This window comes from Dendropsophus ebraccatus, chromosome 15, assembly GCF_027789765.1.
Source record: "Dendropsophus ebraccatus isolate aDenEbr1 chromosome 15, aDenEbr1.pat, whole genome shotgun sequence".
NCBI classification, from domain to species: Eukaryota; Metazoa; Chordata; class Amphibia; order Anura; family Hylidae; genus Dendropsophus; species Dendropsophus ebraccatus.
Genome location: NC_091468.1, coordinates 69194820 through 69217442, shown reverse-complemented (window position 1 = coordinate 69217442; position 22623 = coordinate 69194820). Strand labels below are relative to the sequence as shown.

General features: G+C 41.1%; 1 protein-coding gene across 5 annotated transcripts in view; it reads right to left on the bottom strand.

The window, feature by feature from the left end:
* The window catches only part of SMYD3 (SET and MYND domain containing 3), a 321585-nt gene that overhangs the window by 263800 nt on the left and 35162 nt on the right, over positions 1-22623 (bottom strand). For all 5 annotated transcript variants that reach the window (XR_011360226.1, XM_069954265.1, XM_069954263.1 and 2 more), the window contains exons 3-5: positions 16390-16497; positions 15635-15692; positions 13414-13550 (exon numbers count right to left, since the gene is read on the bottom strand). Coding sequence is in view for 4 of the 5 variants with exons in the window: in XM_069954265.1 (XP_069810366.1) it covers positions 13414-13550; positions 15635-15692; positions 16390-16497 (303 nt within the window). In the remaining variant the exon portion in view is untranslated. The remainder of the gene's footprint in view (positions 1-13413; positions 13551-15634; positions 15693-16389; positions 16498-22623) is intronic.

Here is a 22623-nt window from a genome sequence, read left to right as displayed (position 1 = left end):
ATAGCAGTATGTGGTATATAATGTATAGTAACTGTATAACCCTGATAACACAGCAGCAGCTGGATATGTGATATATAAGTTACTGTACAGTATAGCAGCATGTGGTGTATAATGTATAGTAACTGTATAACCCTGATAACACAGCAGCTGGATATGTGATATATAAGTTACTGTACAGTATAGCAGCATGTGGTATATAATGTATAGTAACTGTATAACCCTGATAACACAGCAGCTGCATATGTGATATATAAATTACTGTACAGTATAGCAGCATGTGGTATATAATGTATAGTAACTGTATAACCCTGATAACACAGCAGCAGCTGGATATGTGATATATAAGTTACTGTACAGTATATCAGCATGTGGTGTACAATGTATAGTAACTGTATAACCCTGATAACACAGCAGCTGGATATGTGATATATAAGTTACTGTACAGTATAGCAATCAGCATGTGGTATATAATGTATAGTAACTGCATAAACTTGAAGAAACAGCAGCAGCAGTTAAAGATACAGTTACAGATACAGGATTAAACTGCAGATTCCCATAATGCAGTAGGGTAGTAAAACAGGCTAGAATAGAGAAGCAGGGCTGCTGTCAGAGGTCTGTGTGGTCACATGACCGCAATGGAGAAGGGGTGTGTATTCAGCCTGGACCAATTGGGAAGTGAGAATCAAAGAGCTGCGCTGGAGGACAGTGACATAAACTTCTCTATACAGCAGTGTGTATAGCTGAGTGTGAGGGCAGGCACATTATAGCAGGAATGGAGAGGATGGGAAACACAAGGGCTGAATGCAGGGAGAATGAAGGAATTAGCAGGGCATATGTGGGCACATACATGCAGCGCTCTGTCTGGGCAGAGAGGAGTTACCTCCACAGTCCAGAGCAGAGAGAGAGAGATTACCTCCACAGTCTGGTCCCCTGATGGAAGCCCCAGCCTGAAGTGGATCTGATTAGAGAGGAGTGAACCTAGAACATGCTGGAGTCCATCCGAACCCGAACTTTCGGCATTTGATTAGCAGTGGCTGCTGAAGTTGGATAAAGCCCTAAGGCTATGTGGAAAACATGGATATAGTTATTGGCTGTATCCATGTTTTCCAGACAACCTTAGAGCTTTATCAAAGTTCAGCAGCCCCCGCTAATCAAATGACAAAAGTTCGGATGGACTCAAACCCGAACTTGGTTCGCTCATCTCTAGATCTGATATGATTTGGAAGGTTAGGAAGACTTTCTGGGTCAGAGTACAGTGCTGTAGACCCCACTATGTGACCATGCCCCTCCCCCGCGTTCCCCTCCTACCCAGTACAGGGCGCTCTTAAACCAAAGCAATGCTTTTTCACCAAGAAACAATTTTTGTATATATAATAATTTTACTAGGCATTGCTCCCACCTAACCAGAATCCTGCTCCACACTGATGAGGGGCAACACCCCGAAAGAGCTGTCTGTGGATGGAACCTGGCCTCGTTTTTTTTCCTTATCATTACATGGACTTATAGGGCCACTTAATATGATGGTTTTGGTGGTTTCCCTACAGGAGCCGTCCCTTGGCTGGGTCCTTCCAAGACTTTTAAATGAGGCTCCACAGCCTCTTCTTTTGCATATTCCTGTTTATCAGGGGGCAATGCACCTAGGATTTCACTGCATTGAGCGCTTTAACCGGCAGCCGGCAGTGTTATCTTTGGCTGGTCTCCCTGAGTTCAGTGATATGTTTCTCTTATGATAAGGAAATGTCACCTTAAAGTGTAACGATCATTTAAAAAAATGTTTGACATGTCATAGCGACATGTAAGAAATATATTTATATATACAGTGGTGCCTTGGATTACGAGCATAATTGGTTCCGGGACGGCACTTGTAATCCAAATCCACTCTTAAACCAAACCAAATTTTCCCATAAGAAATCACTTATATCCAGACAATTGGTTCCACCCCCCAAATGAAATGATTTATTATTCTGAATAACATGTAAAACAGATGAAACAAACATTCAGAAACAGCAGAATCTGTGATATTATAAGTTACTGTACAGTAATGGAGAGGATGGGAAACACAAGGGCGACAGAGACTGCAGGGAGCATGAAGGACCGAGCAGGACAGATGTGGGCACATACATGCAGCACTCTCTGTCCGGGGAGAGAGGGGTTACAGCTATGGAGAGATTACCTCCACAGTCCTGTCCCTTGGTGTAAGTTACATCCTAATGTTAGTATACTAATAAGTCTTGGGCCTGCTGTTCTTTTTCTGTTTTTTTTTTTGTTTGTTTTTTATGGTAAAGAATATTATATCACATGAAAGCCTCATGTGTCTAATATGTGTTTTCAAAATTGTGTGTATGTAACTTATGGCAACAGTGATCTAGGTGCGCAGGAAAACAAAAAGGCGGAGTCTAAGGCGATATTCACAGCAAATGAGAGTGGAGGAGTGATAAAGTTTGTGTTTCTGCAAGGAAAGTCCGTGAAGGATATACATGGTGATATGTCACAGACATTGGGGGGGGGATCAACGCCCTTCATGTTCTACAGGTAAGAGCTGGGCTGCCAAGTGTAAAACAGGCCGCTTCAGCACCAATGATGAGGAACGTCCTGGACAACCGAGAGGGGTTGTTGTTCTAGAGATCGCTGATGGTGGGCACAATCTCATACTGGAGTATCAGCCAATTTCACCTGAAGGAATAATAGACATCATGAGGATTTCTCGTGGACGTATTTGTCATTATCCATGAACATTTGAACATGAAGCAGCTATCTGCATAGGGCGTCCCAAAATGTCTGACAACAGATCAGAAAAGCAGGAAAGTGAAAACCTCCTGGTCTATTTGTCAGTGTTTACGGACTGATAACATCCTGGATGGAGCGGTCACTATGGATGAGACCTGGATTTAGTTCTAGGACTCTGAAACCAAGGAGCAGTCAGAAGAGTGAAGGCACAGCGGTTCTCCTGTTCCAAAGAAGTTTGGGGTGCAAAAATCAGCCACTAAAAGTGACTGAGTCTGTGTACTGGGATAAGGGGGGTATGCTGCTGGTGGACCACCTTCAGAATGTTTCTACCATCAATACAAGGTATTACGTTAAACTTTTGGACCAATTGAAAGCAGCTCTGAAGGCCAAAAGGTGCGGCGAGCTGTCCAAAGGAATCTTAATCCTGCAATACACCTCCTCCACTCACACTGCACAAGCGACCACGGCAAACTGGTGGAGCCAGGCTCCAGATGGTTGAGCACCCACCTTATTCACCAGACCCAGCTCCCTCCGACCATCATCTGTTTCTAAACCTAAAGAAACACCTCAAGAGTACCTTATTTCCCACCATTTCTGATGCCAAGGCTGCTACCGATGACTGGTACACAACCAAAATCCTTCTTTTTGCAGGGCTTACAGAACTTGGAATACTTATGTAAGAAGTGTGTTGACATCAGTGGAAAGTATGTGACATAAATGTAAAGTTTCATCTTCCTATCCAGTTTCTTTCTGGGTAAAGCCAAAGACTTATCAGCAGCCCCTGGTACATAGTATAACTATATGTGCACGTCTGGTACTTCTGCTACCATCCCTGAAATATACTGCTGCTTTAACGTTTTCCGCTTTCTGCATCAGCCGATTGTTATGAAGAAAGATCATGTCTGCAATTGTTTGCCGGTTCAGAAGACTTTAGAGAAAATTATTAGTGCACAATTGACTTTTTAATGACCTCTACGCATGCAATCCACTCCCATATAATCAGCGCTTTACAACATTTCACCAGACAGCAGCATTCAACCAGAACAAAGTAAAATTACTGTATATGTTGTTACTGTCAGACCGGTCCGAGCAGATAGATCTACCAGAAATTATGCGCAAAAGATTGTGGCACAACCAAGTAAATATTACAACCTCAACTGCATAGATAAAGAGAACATACAACTATAATGTAACATCAATAAAATCCCTTGAAGGAAGAGATCGCTATAATAATGTGCAGTATTGGAACGTCACTACTCAGACTTAAAGGGGTTGTCTCATCACAACCAATCAATATAATCCCAGAGCACCTAGCAAACAGATGACCTTGGCAGGGGATGGGCCCGTTTCCACTGAGTAAAGAGGCAGAATTTACGAGTGGAGTCCATGTGGCAGATTCTTCTAATTGCTTCAATGGGATTTCTCTTGCACCTCTACTCTCCGCCTCTTTTATTCAGCGTGCAGGGGCCCGAAGAGTTAGCTGCCTATGCATTGCCCCCGCAGTGGCTGTAGTGTTACATGGAAACTAGTGTTATGCGAACCTGTAAAAAAAAAAAGTTTAAGTTCGGCAACTATATCTGAACCTGAACGCTGAGCGTTTGATTCATCGCATCTGCAGAAGTTAGATGCCATCCAAGGGAGTAGTACTCAACTCCTACCTTGGTGTAGTTTATTAGCCGAAACATATCTTTTTAACTGCTTAGAATTTATGATGGCCCTTGCACCTTGTCATGGGCCAAATTGTGATGGCCGACCAAAACAGATGGTCCCGTGGGGTGATTCTGGTATTCAGGAACCTGTATTACCTGCAGAAAGTGGTCCAGTGCTCTATATAGCAGGGGAAAAAAGTATTTGATACACTGCCGATCTTGCAAGTTTTCCCAAGAAAATGGAGGTGAGTAATTTTTATCATAGGTACACTTCAGTTGTGAGAGAATCTATTAAAAAATAAATAAAAATAAAAAAACATGCATTTTATTTCAAAACAACGGGCGTTGTTTGTGGAATAATGGCCACATTTGACTGCAAAATGACGATCATCCAAAAAACGTCCCTCTATGGACAAAAAAAAAAAAAAAAAACACATTGGGGGTCATTTATCAAGGGGTTTGCAACCTACTTTTTGGTGAATAATTGCATTTTTTTACCCATTTCTGGTCTAAGCTCTATTCATGAACCAGTATTCGACAGGTGAATATTTATAGATGCGACTTTTTTTTAATCTGCCTGTTTTAAGTATTCACCCAAAAGTTTGCATAATCCGGGATTAGCGCCCAATTTATCAATTGCAACTTTTTTAAAAGTCTCATAAACAGACGAAAGCTTACGTCTGGTCAGAACCAGGTGAATAAAACTGCGCAATTTTTTCATAGTTGCGCCTTTTTATTTAGATGCATTTACTATGGCAGTGCTACATTTTAATGAATCAGTCACAAGATATTAGAGCAAAATACGCACCAATCCCCATTAGAATAAGTGCACTTAATAGACTCCTTAGTAAATGTCCCTCATTGTGTGGTCGTGGACTATTGCATGAAATAAGTATTTGATACAGTAGAAAAAAACTGAATATTTGGTTCAGAAACCTTTGTTTCTGTCAGACATCTCCAGCAGTTCTTGACCAGGTTTGCAGACACCGCAGCAGGGATTGTGTCTCCCTCCTCCATACACATATTCTTCTCATCTTTCAGGTTTTGGGGCTGTCAATGGGTAACATTGAATTTCAGCTTCTTTCTAAATGTTTCTATTGGGTTTAGGTGTGGAGACAGCCGTCCTGGTTATGTGTTTTGGGTCATTGTCATGACTGATGTTAAATACACTTATTGTGATACATGGTCCCATTCATCCTCCCTTCAATAAGGTGCAATTGTCCTGTCCCCTTTGCAGAAAAGCCCCCACCCCCAAAGTATACCGTTTCCCCCAAAATGTTTCACGGTTGGGTCCGTGCATTTGTGGTTGTAATCATTCTTCTTCCTCCGAATACAGAGTGTGGTGTTGATACCAGCTCTTTTCAGGTTATTGAACAGGTCCTCCTGTGTAGTTCTGGACTGATTCCTGACCTTTCATAGAATCATCCTTATCCCACGAGGTGAGATCTTGCATGGAGTCCCAGGCTGAGGAAGATTGTCAGCCATCTTGTGTTTCTTACATTGTGCCAACAGCTGCCTTCTCACAAACCTGCTAGCCTATTGTCCTGTAGCTCATCCCAGCCGTGTGCAGGTCTACAATTTTGTCCCTGGTGTCCTTAGACAGCTCTTTAGTCTTGGCCATGGTGGAGAGGTTGGAGTGTGATGGATTGAGTGTGTGGAGTAGGAGGAACTTCTTATAGCAATACTGTAAACATTAACCCACCCCCACACCGCTGGTACAATCAGTTTGAGGAGTGTAAGTCCTTTTTCTTGTATCTTTTAAGACCAGTGCCTTTGTTAGGGTAAAAAAAAAAGTGATGTTTTAATTTCCAGCAGCCAAGTCAACAGTGTGCGGCCTAGAACAGTGCTTCTTAATCCAGTCCTCATAAATGTCTGAACCCTAGGCCTGCAACACCTCTCCTTACTTCCTTTGAGGGGAGACGGGAGGAAGCAGAGGCGTGTGCGCCCTCCCATAGAGGTACTGCAGGACACTGGACACGCAGCTCAACGCTGCGGAATTGCGCCGTTTTCACTGTCATTGCAACGGACGGTATCAGTACTTTGTGGGGATAGGTTAATGGATACAATTAGAGATGAGCGAAGCGAATCTGACAAATTCCGATTCACAGCAAATCAGGAGTTTAATTCGCCTCATTGCGATTTTGCCAGATTCGCTTTGCAAATTTGCTAAACATGTCGGCCGCAATAGCAACTACGCAGTTGCTAACATCACAAGATAAACGTTAGCTTGTTTGAAAATTATTGTTATAACCATTTCGATCATCGAACAAATTGTTCGTATTGGCAAACACAATTAGCAGCATTTTTGTATGAACATTTACAAACATGTTCGCTCGCCACTATTTTTAATGAAATTCGTTTGTATACAATTCGCCAATATTTGCAAATTCGTGAAAATATTTGCAAACTTCACGAAACGAATTTCCAAATGATTCGCTCTTCTCTAGATACAATATAGATTTAAAAGAGAAACAAACAGGTCTGTAAGAGCCAGAATACTTGCTCTTTTTTAGATGATCAAATACTTATTTCATGCAATAAAAAGCTAATTATTTTTTTTTTTTTTTAAATCATACAATGTGATTTTCTGGATTTTTTTAATGGATTGTCTCTCACAGCTGAAGCGTACCTACAGAAAAAAATTACGCCCTCTCCGTTCTTTGTAGGTGGGAAAACTTGCAAAGTCGACAGTGTATCAAATACTTCTTTTCCCGGCTGCAGGTGCCCTGGGCTCACTGATGCGCACAGGGGCTTTGTTATTTTAAGTGACTCACTATAAATTATGCCAAGCAGCTCAATATAAGAAGTCTGATAATAATCACATTCTTTGTTACTGCGATGGCCGTGAGCACTTTATTAATGTCTAACTCTACATACATAATGCCGAGCGGTTTTTCTTCTGCACTTTTGAAAGCAAATATGCAGCCAAACACAATGGCAAAAGATCACTCCAAAAAAACCTGCCACATTGAAATATATTAGTCTCATTGTGCAAGCAAATTACTAATGTATTTTGTAAAGCTTAGATTCAATGTTAAACACAGTCCCTGTACATGTGCTAATAAATCAAAAATGTGACATAACCACCCACTAGAATTTACCCCATATGAACCTTATGAAGAAGCGGGGATAAGTAGTAGTAACATGAGAAAGGTGTGTCATTAAATTATTAGATAGAAATGCACAAATATCTCGGTATAGGTATAATAGCCCATTCAAAAAGTGTTTTTGATATGACATGAATATTTTTAATAGGACATTAGGTATGGCGTTAAAGTGGAATTGTCATTTAGAATATTTTTTTTGCAGAAATCAATAGTACAAGCGATTTTAAGAAACTCTGTAATAGGTTTTATTAGGCAAAAAAAGCCTCTTTCTCTATTTAAAAATCTGTTTTCCTACCCCCTCCCCCTCCCTTTTTATCTGTGCATTATCAGGCAAAGCTGTCTTGATTACAGAGGAGCTAAGTGAAGGAGGGTTTGCTGAGTCTATTATAACCTATGGAGGGAGGAGGGGCCAAGGAGGAAGAGAGAGCAGAGAAGCTGCTTTACAGTTTGGAGAAAGGTCAAAGCTCATATGGGAGTTTTGTAAGAGAAGATTGCAGGATGTTGTGCTGTGCAGGGCTGCCTTTTCTCCTCTCTGTGCTCTTTCATTCCCCTCGGCCCCTCCCCTCTAAATAGAGCATAATGGACACAGAAATCCTGCTTCTTCTGAAGTGGGTGGTGTTTTCTAGGTTTAAAGTGTGACAGAGTTTCCGAAGACATTTAAATCACTTTTCAGAAATCAATAAATATCAATAGTAGAAGCGGTTTTCTGAAACAGTGTCGCACTTTAAACCTAGAAAACACATTTATTCGCTCACTTCTTCATTCACTGGGCCAATTATGCAATTCACTCAGCCAATGACCTAAACTATAGTCCTATCCTACCCTCTTCAATCACGTTGATTGTGTTAGAATAGAACCCATCAAGGGATAGAATGTACAGTATTAGGTAGATAGTGAACAGTCAGTTCTATAAAGTTGATGTGTTTGAAGCAGGAAAAATGTGCAAATATGAAGATCTACGAAATGTTGACAAGGGCCAAATTGTGATGGCTGGATGACCTTTTGTTTCACAGTTTCTTCATTCATTTTGATTACTTGTCTTTTTACCTGTTTGTTACTTCCACAGTTGTAAAGCGACATGAAATTCTTTATCGTTATATAAAGAAATGTATTAATCGTATACCAATCGTATTCCTGAACTCATGGCTTTCTCTGTGTGTTATAAACAAGGCTTGTGATATGAATTTATAGGAGTATTTTAGATTTCTATGATACCGAGGAGTTAATAATTATTCGGCACAAAGATAAAGCAATGAGGCACTCACCCAAGATGTACTATGAAAAAAACTTGATTCAGTAGCAATGTAGTGGGATGGAAGCCTGCCGCAATGTCACCCTTCGGCTGAGAGTTGGTGCGTGAAACGGCTGTTGCCTGCAGGTCTTCATCCCTAAACCGTGCTATGAATTAAATTTTTTTATAATACATCTTGGGTGAGTGCCCCATTTCTTTTTCTATGTGCTGGCTATGAATGGTATAATTCTATGGTAAGCATCACCAGATGCAATTAAATGCAGTAAGGAGGCTTCGACGTGCATAGAGGAGGACACACTCCAATGCTACAGACGGTCATTTATTAGTGCCGAGGTAGAGTATCTACCATCTTGAGTTGATATTGAATACCTAGCATGGAATGAAACTAAAAACTGCTGAAGCCAAAATGTAATGTCCAAACTACTAGGTGAAAACCCACAAGATACATAGAACATCGAAGGATGGGCAGCATCATGGCTCAGTGGATAGCACTAAGGTGAAATTAGATTGTGAGCAGCTATGGAATCAGGCAATGATTTGGGTGATGAGCTCTGTACAGCACTGCAGGATATGTTGGTGCTATATACATAAAAGGTATTATTAAAAGGATAATAGAGATGAGCTAACTTCAGGTACATTAGAGTTTGTCTGAACCCGAACTCTTTGAGTACTAGTGGCTGATGAAGTTGGCTGCAGCCCTAGGGGGTCCTGGAAATCATAGATAAGATACAGCATATGGCCTATGGCTGCATCCGTAAGGGAGCCTTAGGGCCCTATTACACGGGACGATTATCGTGAGAAAAATCGTTATATCGTTCAAATTTAAATGAAAATCGTTCTGTGTAATTGCAGTCAACGATCGAAAAATTGTTCGTTTGTCATTGATTTAGATCTGAACCTAAAATTAAAGGAGAAGTCCAGCCAAAATTATTTTTTTTATATGCTATTACTTATGGAAAGTTATACAAATTTCTAATGTACATTAATTATGGGAAATGCTCATATACTGCTATTTCCCTTAATTTAGTGCATCAGGAAGAGTTAGAATTCTCTCAGATCCAGTGACGTCACGACGAATGGTGTAATGCCTATGGAGTGTCTAGCAGGGGGCGCTCTCTATATAGAAGTCAATGAGTACCATTGACTTCTATGTATAGTGCGCCCCTGCTGGACACTCCATAGGAATTACAGTGTATGTAATGTAATGTTATGCACTGTACTTTTGTGACTTCATGAATACGCTTATGGAATACTTTGGGGAGCAAGTGTCCTTGCACCCCAAAGTATCCCATAAATGTATTCAATTAATAAATTTGCAGGGCACCGAGCAGGGAGGGAGAGAAGTGCCATCTACCTCCCCCCTCCCTCCCTGCTTGGTGCTGGGCACATATACAAAGTACTACTCCCCCATTATCTGCAGATAATGGGGGAGTAGTACCTGTGCTATCCCTATCACATCGCCTATCACATCCTATCACACAGGTGCTGCTTTTCATGCCCCCCAGATAGTGTGAGGAACGGGGCGTGCGGATGGAAGGGAGGGAGTTAGCGGCCGGCCTGATAGTGAGGAACGGCGCGGGCGTCGGGGAGTCAGCGGCGCGATAGTAAGTTTGAAGCCGGGGGGGGAGGGGGGGGGAGCGGCGGGGGGCATGAAAAGCAGTACCTGTGTGAGCGGCGGCAGCGGCGATGTGATAGGGATAGCACAGGTTTTACTCCCCCATTATCTGCAGATAATGGGGGAGTAGTACTCTGTATATGTGCCCAGCACCGAGCAGGGAGGGAGGTGGGAGGTAGATGGCACTTCTCTCCCTCCCTGCTTGGTGCCCTGCAAATGTATTCATTGAATACACTTATGGGATACTTTGGGGAGCAAGGACACTTGCTCCCCAAAGTATTCCATAAACGTATTCATGAAGTCACAAAAGTACAGTGCATAACATTACATTACATACACTGTAATTCCTATGGAGTGTCCAGCAGGGGCGCACTATATATAGAAGTCAATGGTACTCATTGACTTCTATATAGAGAGCGCCCCTTGCTAGACACTCCATAGAAATTACACCATTCGTCGTGACGTCACTGGATCTGAGAGAATTCTAACACTTCCTGATGCACTAAATGAAGGGAAATAGCAGTATATGAGCATTTTCCATAATTAATGTACATTAGAAAATTGTATAACTTTCCATAAGTAATAACATATAAAAAAAATTATTTGGCCGGACTTGTCCTTTAAGGTTAAGCGTTCGCTGTAATTCCACATTCGTTCGTTCAAGTTCCGCATGTGTTCACTAATTGTTCAGTGTAATTGCACATTGTTCATTGTTCATTCAAGGTATAAACCATCATGGTAATGATCGCAATAACGATTATCGTTCTGTGTAATATGGTGAACTATTTCAGGTTAACGATAAACAATCTTGTTTGAGATAGTCTATGGTTATTCGTTAATCGTTAAAAATCGATCCGTGTAATAGGACCCTTGGGGCTGCATCCAACTTCTTTAGCCATTGGTAATGAAAGTCTGAGAATGTACTCACTCATCTCTAAACGATAAGCCTCCATGCCAAAAGAATTCTAGTTTTTTGATTATATTTTATACACATATTACATAACATCCATGCAGATTTACCATGACTCACATGATATTCTGCAGGTAATTTCATACGATGCGACGTTTCTCCGAATATGCCAGGAAAGCATACTTTTGGAGCCTAAACAAATCTTAATGGCATTTTTATTGGTTGCTCCCTAGAGATTAAATGATCGACCATTCATAGCAGACCATTCTTCTCACATAACAATATAAGCAGGGTTTAATAATATAGGAAATTAAAGGGAACCAATCATCTAAAAAACACAGTAACGCTATTAATTGCTCCTAACACATTGGAAATGTATCTGTATAGCCTGGCTACCAGCCAAATGTACCTCAAATATAACTTATATCAAGCTTGTATGCAAACCAAGGGCAACTAGTCATCTGGGCTGCAACTAGTCGCTGTTCCAGGGCGTGGTTGGGCATGATTTACAGCTCTTTGTTATGCCACATCATCTAGAGGTCGTCCTTGTAGCACGTACCATCGCCAATGTATTAGCTCAGACATGCGCAGTACAAATACGCTGTATTCCTGCTGTACTGCGCATGTCTAAAAAAAGCCTTAGACTCTGCAGCGGCAAAAAGCCTTTATCAAGGGGTCAATCTTTATACCCTGAGCTACGTCCTATATGCACCTATAGGACAATAACTATTATAACAAACCACTGAACGTGGAAGGTTGCTTCAGAATGATGGGCTTAACTAGACAGACATTAGTTAATAATGGTTAATTGTAACTTTCCAGCTTCATGGCAGGATTAGTATCTATTAATTCAGAAAAAATTACCTATAACCCTGCAGAACCCGATATATTACGCTATGCTCTCCAGTTGTACAACCAACCCATGTGCAGCAGGCCGAGATTGCTAATGTATGAAGATTGACCGGTATTAAAGGTAATTTATAAAGATGATCGAAGAATCTACCTGCAACAGCAAACTAATAAGGGATTGAAATAAAATGGTTTTATACAAAACATATTTTTGAGTGGAGAAGGTTTTAAAAAATAAATAAATAAATAAATAAATGATCTCTCTCTCAACACCAACACAAAAACCTGAATCAACACTAGCAAGTTAAACGTAGATGGTCAAGCAATTGTTAATGTAGCCCTTCTGGTGATTATACTTTTGAATAACCATGTAGTATAAATACTAGAGATAAGCGCAACTGGAGCCTGGTCAAGTCTGATTGTTCAGCATTTGAATACAGGTGGCTTAGGAAGTTAGATGGCAAGCCAGAAAAACATGCCTACAGCCACAGGTTTCCCGGACTTCCTCGGGCCACGTCCAACTTCTTCAGCCACCGGTATTAAAATTTCTAACAATTGGACTTGAGCATATTACAGTTGCGCTCATCCCTAATGAATACCATTAAAGGGGTTCTCTGATAAAAATCTACTTGTCCTCTATCCACAGGATAGGGGACAAGAGGTTGCAGGGGGTCAGACCTTCGTACACCCCCAATGATCTCCAGAGCAACCCCCGACGCCTATGTTTTAAATACAGCCGCGGGTCAAAAGTTGCCGGAAAAGGGGCAAGTTCTGTACTCCGCTCTCTCCAGCGGCTCCATTGATTCTCTATGAAGCCGCCAGAAAGAGCAGAGTGCTGTTCTCTGTTCTCTCAGGCAGCTTCATAGAGAATGAATAGAGCCACAGGTCACGTGTTGTACCCACGGCTGCATTGAAAACAAATGAGCTGGGGGGTACAGAGGTCGGACCCCCCATAATCTATCCTGTAAATAGGGGACATGGTTTAATTGAAGAACACCTTTAATTTTTTTTTTGACTATCCTTCAGAAAGAATCACAATGACTGGAAGGCTAATTCTTATTATCTGCCTTCAGATAACCGGCATTTAATAAATTCTTACTAAACAGAAGCCTCATTCCCACAATTATTCTTTGGCACACTTAAATAAATACATTGATGAAAAGAGTCCCTGAGCTACTGTTCTAGAGTTTAAAGCAAATATGTATTTAACCATCACAACACGCACCTTTGTGACCGTCTGGATATTTCACCGGGTTTCACTACGTGTGATTTAATGTTCTTTTAAAGTTAGACTTGGCACTTACTTTGCTGAAATAATCAAGCGTCTGGAAACCAGGTGGAAGCTTGGAAGAGTCTGGGATTTCTCTCTTCAGGTACTGCTGTAATGTCGCTGCGAGGTGCCCCAGGCCTTGTTTCATGTCTTCATTAAGGTCTTTGAAATCTGGGTAGGGTTTAAGGGTGGTGGGAAGTTACAGGTGGGCCACTATGTGGGTGTATTATAAAACATACTGTCAAGGCACCTGAATATATTGGTGAAATAAATCATTATGACGCACACAATTGAAAAATCTTTCACAATACACAGGTGCTTGTATATAATCTTACTTCAAGATGAGATTCCAGAAGTAAAACAGATGTTAAAGTAGATTCTGTACGCCAAATAACTAGGTATATTACAACCTATAGTTTGCACTCATTGTGCTCAGATCACTTTTATTATTGATTTATAGATTAATACATTTTTATGGCTTGACTATTGTATATAACAAATATCCGCTGACCAAGTGTCACTGTTGTTATAACTCTGAAAATTTAAATCAACACTAGAGGTTATATAAAGAAAATTTGCAACATACATTCATTATTTTATTTTTTCCGTTATCATGAAAAACACGCAACTTCCTGTGTTCCGAGTCTAATCACAGGAAGTCCAGTGTTTCCCAGGTCATCTGCACTCACAGAGAAGGCAGCCATGTGATTGACTCTCTATACTGGCCGGGACTACATGTGTTTAGTCTCTTTTTTTCAACCAGCATCAGACTAAAAAGCTTAAGGTGACTGGACCTGGATACAGTAAGTATAGCTATTATTTAACGAAACCAAAGAAGAAAAAAAGCTAGCACTCACCGACTGCTGCAACATAGTACATTTATTCGGGATTAACTTCAGCATGTGTAGGGAAAGGGAGGTAGGCGCAGGTGCGTCATAGACAGTGTATTTTACATGCAATCAGCACATTTCATCAGGCCTAAGGTCCTTGGGCCTGATGAAACGTGCCGATTGCACGTGAAACAGCCTGTCGTCTAGGACGCACCTGCGCCTAACTCCCTTTCCCTACACATGCTGAAGTGAATCCCGAATAAATGGACTTTGTTGCAGCAGTCGGTGAGTGCTAGCTCTTTTTCTTCTTTGGTTCCAATATTATATTCCTGCATGTAGCTTTATGCACCTCCAACTGCCTTTTGTTTGCCTAATCACCCTCATAAGGGCTGTCCTAGCTCATGAAGATCTAATCTGTCACGCATATACTCTGGTGCTAGCTCATTTTCTCTATTGGACTTGCCGATAGCTATTATATAGCAGCCTTCAGGAGAAAGGACCTGTATACAGAAAGTATAGCTTTGTTTTACAGCATGATACAAAAAAATGAATGTATATTGCAAATTTGTTTATTTCTACTCTACTTTAAATTTTAAAAGTGACACTTTTTTAAAAAAACGACAGTGACACTTTAAGCACATTATATTCATGTTAAGCAATTTGAAACTGATTGCCTAGAAAATTGTGCCACTGCTCTTACACACACAAGTTTAAAAGTTGATTTTGGGCAATAGCTGCATCACCTGCCGAACGGACCCCAGGACAGACCTTGGATTAAAAGCAGCTATCCAAAGGTGCAAGTGGTTTGGGGTGGTTAGATTGTGGGTACAGAGTTGCTTTAAATGAGATCAGCATGAACTAGTGAGGTATATGCTGAATAGATAGGTGCATTACTTACATCATTCTGTTTAGCTGTTCTCCTAATATGCAAAAGAATAGGATTCTTGCCACCGCTCTCCCCCCAGCTGCTGATTGTCAGCTGACTGCCTATACACAGCATGGATAGATAACTGCCAATCGCAGCTGGTGGGCGGAGTTTTCTGCTTCTCATGAATATCCAGGACTATTGGGCTCATGCACATAATGTAGAGGACTACTTATTGTCCATGTTATTCAGGAGGAGATCTCTGGACCAGGTGTAGAGAACAATGTAAGTGATACATCATCCTGTTCAGCTTCTCTGTCACTAGTTTATGTTACCCTGAGACACTACTGACAGAGTCTCTTTAAATGGTTACACGAACAATACAGTGATAGTTTATGTGGGCGGGCTGCATGATGTATTGTGTCTTGTAAAGGCACAGCAAATGAGCGCAGATCTCACTGATCGGGCCCTGTCAAAAGACCCTAAGTGAGCTTAAAGACTAATTTGAAGAACCTTTTTTTCCCCCTTCTCTTAAATTGATAAAATACTGATAAACTCACGTGACTGGAGATCAGTTACTGGATACAGCTCTCCGGACGTACAGTCTGGTTGTTCGAGCTGCCAAATAAAGTAAAGGAGACATTTTGTTTATTTACAAGACTGATAGAAAAGCACAACATGTAAAAAAAAGTTAGCCATGAGGTGGGGGTCAACAATAGCAGGTTTGTTTCTATTATTATTCGTTAAAACAACAGCAATGAGGAGCTGGCACTACCAATACAAACCAGTGCTACCCTCCCGTGCATCAGCAACCCAACAGCAGCCTGTGCACAGTAAGGCATTTTACTTCCAGTAGCTGGAGAAGCTGGATGCAACCCTAAGGTTTCCTGGAAAACATGGATACAGCCACAGGCCATAGGCAGTATCCATGTTTTCTAGAACTTCCTAGTCTGCATCTAAAACTATAAACTAAATTAATAATCAGAAACCTATGAAGTCTTACTGAGGAAAAGTTCATGTCCCTATTAGTCAGAGCCTAGTCCTACAAGCAGAGTTAGAGTGAAACAATGATTTATATTTTTCTACGACAACTAACCTAGCAGTAAGCAGATATGTTGGAACATTTCACCACAAACATGTGAAGACCATACAGACGCCATCCATTAGTAAGCCCGGGAGCACATAAACATTCTGTAGATCTGGCATTAATCCTTGCTTTAGTTTATATATATATATATATATATATATATATATTCATTCATGTATATGCACAGTCAGTCAGTCTAAGGGTCACTATACAAAGCTCTTAACTCACCAGTTTAAAGATGATTCTAGCAACAAGCCTGACGGAATCGGTAGGAACATTTGGCGAGATGCTCTTCAGGCACAAACACTCTCTTCTGTGGTCTTTCCAGGCTGCCTTCTAAAAATAGATAAACACAAAAAGCAAAAATGACACAAAAAACATCCACAATTGTTCCTTATACTTACTGTAAAGTCCCTATAATGAATTCTATACACCTGTCTGCACAGACTCGCAAAGTGTACAGTGAGCAGAAGTAGGTGTGTGTGTGTGTGTTTAACTTGTCTTTTTCCAAAGGATCATAAAATCCCTTTAATGTTCACAATTTAAATTAAATTTACATTTGTTACACGATATGACCATGACCAGTGTTGTGCTGCCCTGTCATACGACTATAACTTATACAAGTAAACAGGTTTGTGCTGGGACTCACAAGCACCTGCAACCTTGCGGTCCCACAAAAAAAAAAATAAAAAAAAAAATTATAATAATCTATCCAGGATACTTGTACTTATACAACCTTCCATCAAGTGCATACTCCTTTTTGGCCACATAGGGACTCTCTAATTAGGGGCCATTCACATTGCAGACCACTGCTTTTAGTGCAGAGTGGTGGTCGGTAACCTAGACAATGAGCTGTCGACAATGGAAGGGAAAGAGCAGGATATCGGGAGAAGGCGACAAATTTGCTGAATGAATGTATTTGCAAAAAAGTAACTTGACGAGCCCTACAAGTTTATCTTAATATTAGTTGAGATGGGAATACCCCTTTAAGAATGGAGAGGAGGTCATAAAACAAACTAGTCATCTTTTACCATGTTGCAGAAGCAGCTTATTTATAAATGGTAGTTTAGAAACAACCACAGAACGTTCAGCATTTGACTACTGGTGGCTGAATGGACATAGGTTGTATCCATGTTTTCGTAGCAGCCCTAGAGCGGCATCCAACGACAGGGGTCAAACACGGGAGGTTTGAATTCAGACAAATGTTGCCGTACCCGAACTTTCAGCAAGTTCACTCATCACTACTGTTCAGTAATGTTTTAAAGAGAGACTGAATGCAATGTATACATGTACTGTCAGGCTGTAGTCTATCTTTTGGGCAATCTTATAGTTAAGGGGAAGCAAAACAACAGTCACATCACGCTGCAACATTTGGAAACATTAGATACATTATTTAGACAACTTGTCTAGTAAAGCTAAATCATTTTTCATATTACAGACACCATTTGGAATACCAGCCCTATTGCAGACTTTTGTGTCAACAGTAAACCGAGGAACCTTCTCCTATGTCACTTACAACCACATTGAAGGAACAGGACCCAGAACAGACCCTTGTGGCCACCACTTGTAACCAGTCTCTGCTCAGAATACACACCATTAACCACAACCCCTCATATGTATCCATGAGCCCACCACAAATCTACCGAACTAACATGGATTAAGAACAATTCTCACTAACTTCTCTGTCAGCTCTTCATGGGGAACGGTATCAAATCGGTGACTGAAACTAAATGCATAGATTTTTTTTAAAGGAAGAACACCACGAGGAACAGCCAGATGTTATAGAAGCAGCTCAAGCTATGTATGCCGAGTTCCCCATCTCAGTCTATTAAGAAGAATCCGAAATCCTGAAGCCAAATGAGCAAAGAAAAAGCGAATCCACCCCCATAACTTCCATATTAGGGAAGAATAGACTAGAATCTGACAGAATGGGTCAGACTGTTAGCCTTTTGACCTAGGGTTAAAAGGTAATCTGCTTTTCATAATGTTTTCAAAGAGAGGACTGTAAAGGATGTGATATTTAGTACAGTTAGTGAAGCCATTACCATATGGTGCGGACCTTCTAAACAAGTAGAGATGTTACTTATGTAAGCTTTAAGGAATGTAACGCAACTGCTACACAAGAAGCTGTTCTTGTACCTCAGCCAATTAAGTACTGACACGAACCTTAGTACAAGAACACAGAAGAAAGTTGATCCAGCATGTTCAGTAAAACATTTCTTTATTAGAAAGAGTAGTAAAAACTGGACAAATTTACACCATTGTGCAACACACCTGTTAGTCTCACCAGAGACTAACAAGTGTGTTGCATGATGGTGTGAATTGTCCTGTTTTTACTATGTACTAATAAAGCAAAGCAGAAGTTTTACTGAACATGCTGGATCAATTTTCTTCTTTCATGGATGTTCAAGCACATTACCGAAGGTAAATCCTAGCAAACAAGTAAAGCTGTGGGTTTGCTGACACTTATGAACTTTGTTATCTTCCTAGGGTTACACCTCACGGGAAAAATATAAGTTTCAATTTGATATTTACAACACTGCCAGTATGTGACCCAGCCTCTTTAACCCTTCACAACCCGAAGTATACATTACCTGCTTGGTGCCGCTGCTGCGTTAGGCTCCAGATTGCCCTCGCTCCCCATAGGCCAATCAGTGCACGGCAGCACTGATTGGCTGATGGGGACAGACGGGAGCCAGGAGCCTCACACCGCCGAAATGCCGAGCAGGTAATGTATGCTCCGGGTTGTGGGGGGGTTAAAAGGGGTCGGCTTACATATCCGCAGTGGAATGAAAATTCTTGCAAACTTGCAGCGTGAAATCCGCTGCAGATCAGGTACGTGTACCCATAAAATGCGTCTTATTGGCCCACATATCTATATGCCTTAGGTCTCATTCACACATCCAGTGATCTTTATGGACCGTGATTTTAATCCATTAGCTAGATCAAAGAAAAACCATCCTTGATTGCATCATTTTTTTGTCCATTGATGTGCATCACATCGCCCAGTGTATTCCACTATGTCCCCAAATGTGGCAGAGCTGAATGAGTCAGCCCCCACCCCCACCTGGCAGAGCATCCCTATAGATGAGCACCCCCCCCCCCCCCCATAGGTGAGCTAACCGTTAGTGAGAACCTAACCAAATCAGACTTTGGGCCCTATTACACAGGGCGATACTCAGCTGAATTAGGTTGATTTGGCCAATTACGCTCCGTGTGATAGAGACAATGATCATCAGCTGATAGTGTCTTTACTTCTGGACCTAAAATCATCATCTGCCAACCATGCATCGCTATGTGCAATAGCCAAGTGTAAGGGTATGTTCACACTGAGCAAATACAGTATGTTCACACTAAGGCAATGAGAGGGCGTGTGCGCCTGAGCTCAAAGGAGTGACATGTCACTTCTTTGAGCGAAGAGCGCGGCACACTGACAGTGCTGACAGCTCAGAGATCACTGTGAAGCTGCAGCGGCCGGGAAGCAAGCAGAGGGCTGCACGTACATCGCTAACTAATATACACACACACAGCCCTTGCTAAACAATCCCAAGCTGTGTAATTGGCTCAGTAAAAGAGTGCAGATCAGAGCTCGTTCACACTATTGATCAGGCCGTCTAAAACGACCCTTATAGCATAAGAATCCCTTGAAAAAGTCTCCTTCACCTTCCATCTACAGCCAGTCGTTGTCTACTTAATACTTTGCCTTCAGTTCTTCCCCATTTGTTTTCCATAACCAATATTAAATCCTTGTTCCGCTCACTGTATTTTCTATCATTTTCTTAATTGTAAATGGCTCTTAATTATGATAATGGCGATCAAGAGTAGAAAATTCTGATGAATTTACAAAGTGAATGAGAAGAAATAATTATAGCTGTGTGAATGGTTGCCATCCAGCCATGATAATTAGTTTACCTTTAAGTCAATTAGTTCAATGCAGGCAGGAGAGTGATAAACAAGGCTTTTGTTTTTCAGAGGCAAAGAACATCTTAGATAACTGACAGATCCATTCACACCGGATCTAAATGGAAGGATAAAACGGGGATGAAGACTGAAGGAGACGGCTTTAAAAGGGATTTTATTGCTTCCAATTAGAAGACAGAATTAAGGCTTCTGCACGTGTTACAACTGTCTAAGCATGTAACAAACTGTAATCCTACAAAAACCAAATGTTATATTTTTAAAGGGAGAGTTCCCGAAAAAAAAAAAATCTTTTAAATCAACTGGTGCCAAAAAGTGCCAGAGATTTTTAATTTACCTTTATTAAAAATTTCAAGTCTTCCTGTACATATCAGCGGCTGTATGTCCTGCAGGAAGTGGTGTATTATTTCCAGTCTAGAGAGCAGGAGAGGTTTTCTATGGGGATTTGTTGCTGGTGGCAGCAGAGAGCACTGTGTCAGACTGGAGAGAATACACCACTTCCTGCAGAACATACAGCAGCTGATAAAAAAAAATCTCAAGTCTTCCAGAAAAACATTTTTGGGTGAACAATCCCTTAGAGCAATACTATATATATATTATATATACATATACATACATATGGGGACACAGTGATATCTATAGCCAAGAGGCTCCTGCCACTGTATGGAATAGCAGAGTAAACAAACAAAATGGCTGATGTTTATCGGCCTAGTGACCCACCTAAGTGGGCATTTCCTGCTTTTTGAGATGGAGAAGAGAAAGAGCTGACAGTGGGAACCAACAGTGTAAGAGCAGCATGGTGGAGGATCGGGACTAGACATAAGTGAACTGAACCTCGATTCGTTTGGAACTTTGCAAGTTTGGTTTGCTACTGAACTGAACTTTCTGCAAAGTTTGGAATGGTTCGGGAAGATGGCGCCGCTCATGGGAAAAGAACACAAAAAATAAAAAATTTTAAAATGTAATTTATTCTCACTTGTCCCCCTGTGTATCCTGGTAACACTCTGGTCCTGTCCCAGCATTTTTTTCTGGTGAAGGCCAATCACAGATTGACTAGGACGGGGCAGCACTGCGACCTGTGGCTGGCTGAGCGGGCCTTCAGCATAAAAGACAATGGTAAAGAACCCCTAAGGAACATGGACGTGCAAGTTACGGAGCGGCCTTTAGGAACCACATTAAAACAGTTAAAAACCTGCACGCGTTTAGCTGTTTTAATGCAGGTCATTAAAGTTCGGTTCGGCACAAACTCCGACCGTTACATGAAAGTTTGGCAAACTTGTCGAACCAAACGTTTGAAAGATTTTTATCAAGTGTTCAGACACCAACTGATCACTAAAACAAGCTCTGCAGCACGCTTCTCTCTCTGTCTATGTAAGTGAGAAGGCCCCATAGACTTGCATTATGATACAGTCTTGGTCACTTGACTTGGCTTTGCCCGCACTTTGCCCAGCTTGTTCTAGTGATCAGTTGGGTTCTAAATAGTGTTGCGTGGACTTAACTGTTCGGGTTCCGCAACGTTCTCCTATGGCTTTATCCATGCTTTCCCAAGACTCCCTAGGGCGGCACCCAACTTCTCGAGCCACCAGCAGTCAAATGTCAAACGTTGGTGTTCGAAGAACATTGCCAAACCCAAACCCAAGTCTGCTTAACACTAGATCTGAACACTCAGATTCACACTCAGGCTGTGCTATGACTAAGGCACAAGAATAGGAAGCTGCATTTAAGGTCCAGACCTAAAATAAACTGTTCACACATTACATCTCCACGCTCCTGGTCTCTTCTGGACACTGCATACTGCAGCTTCTCCAAGCTGACAGGCCGCACAGCCAATCACTGATCACCACGACGAGTAATTGGGGGAGCGGCCTGTCAGCTCGGAGAAGCTGCAGTATGCGGTGTCCTTAAGAGAGCAGAAGGCAGGAGATCAGGAGTGTGGACAGGTAATGTAGTAAGGGCTGCATGGACATCATTAATGATGTCTGTGCAGTTCTTTTTAAACAATTATGAAGCCATGTAATAATCTAGCTCCTTAACATTATTGATCGGGCCATTGTAATAGGACCATAAGGCTGGGTTCAGTAGTTTTTTTTTTCCCCATCAGTTTTATGAAGTTTTTTAGCATACAAAAAAAAATGCATTTTAATGTTTGGGTGTATATATATATATATATATATATATATATATATATATATATATATATATATATATAATGGAAGTCAATGGAGAAATGGATAAAACTGGATGCACATAATTTCACCAGTTTTTTTGTGTATATAAAACGGATAAAAAACAAATTGCAAAGAACGCAGTATGAACCCAGCCTAATGGGAGTGTCATGGTGAATATATACAGAATATCAGTGTATTCTGCCCAAAATGTCCCCTTTATTGGTTTGTAGAACACCAGGATTTGCCATCTTATTCTCCATTCTTTGACATTGTTGTACTTTCTAATATATATTTTTTTCTTATTTCATTATTAAAGCAGAAAACAGATGGCATTCTGTGGCAGTCTGGAATAAAATGGCAAATAGCTTATAGAGCT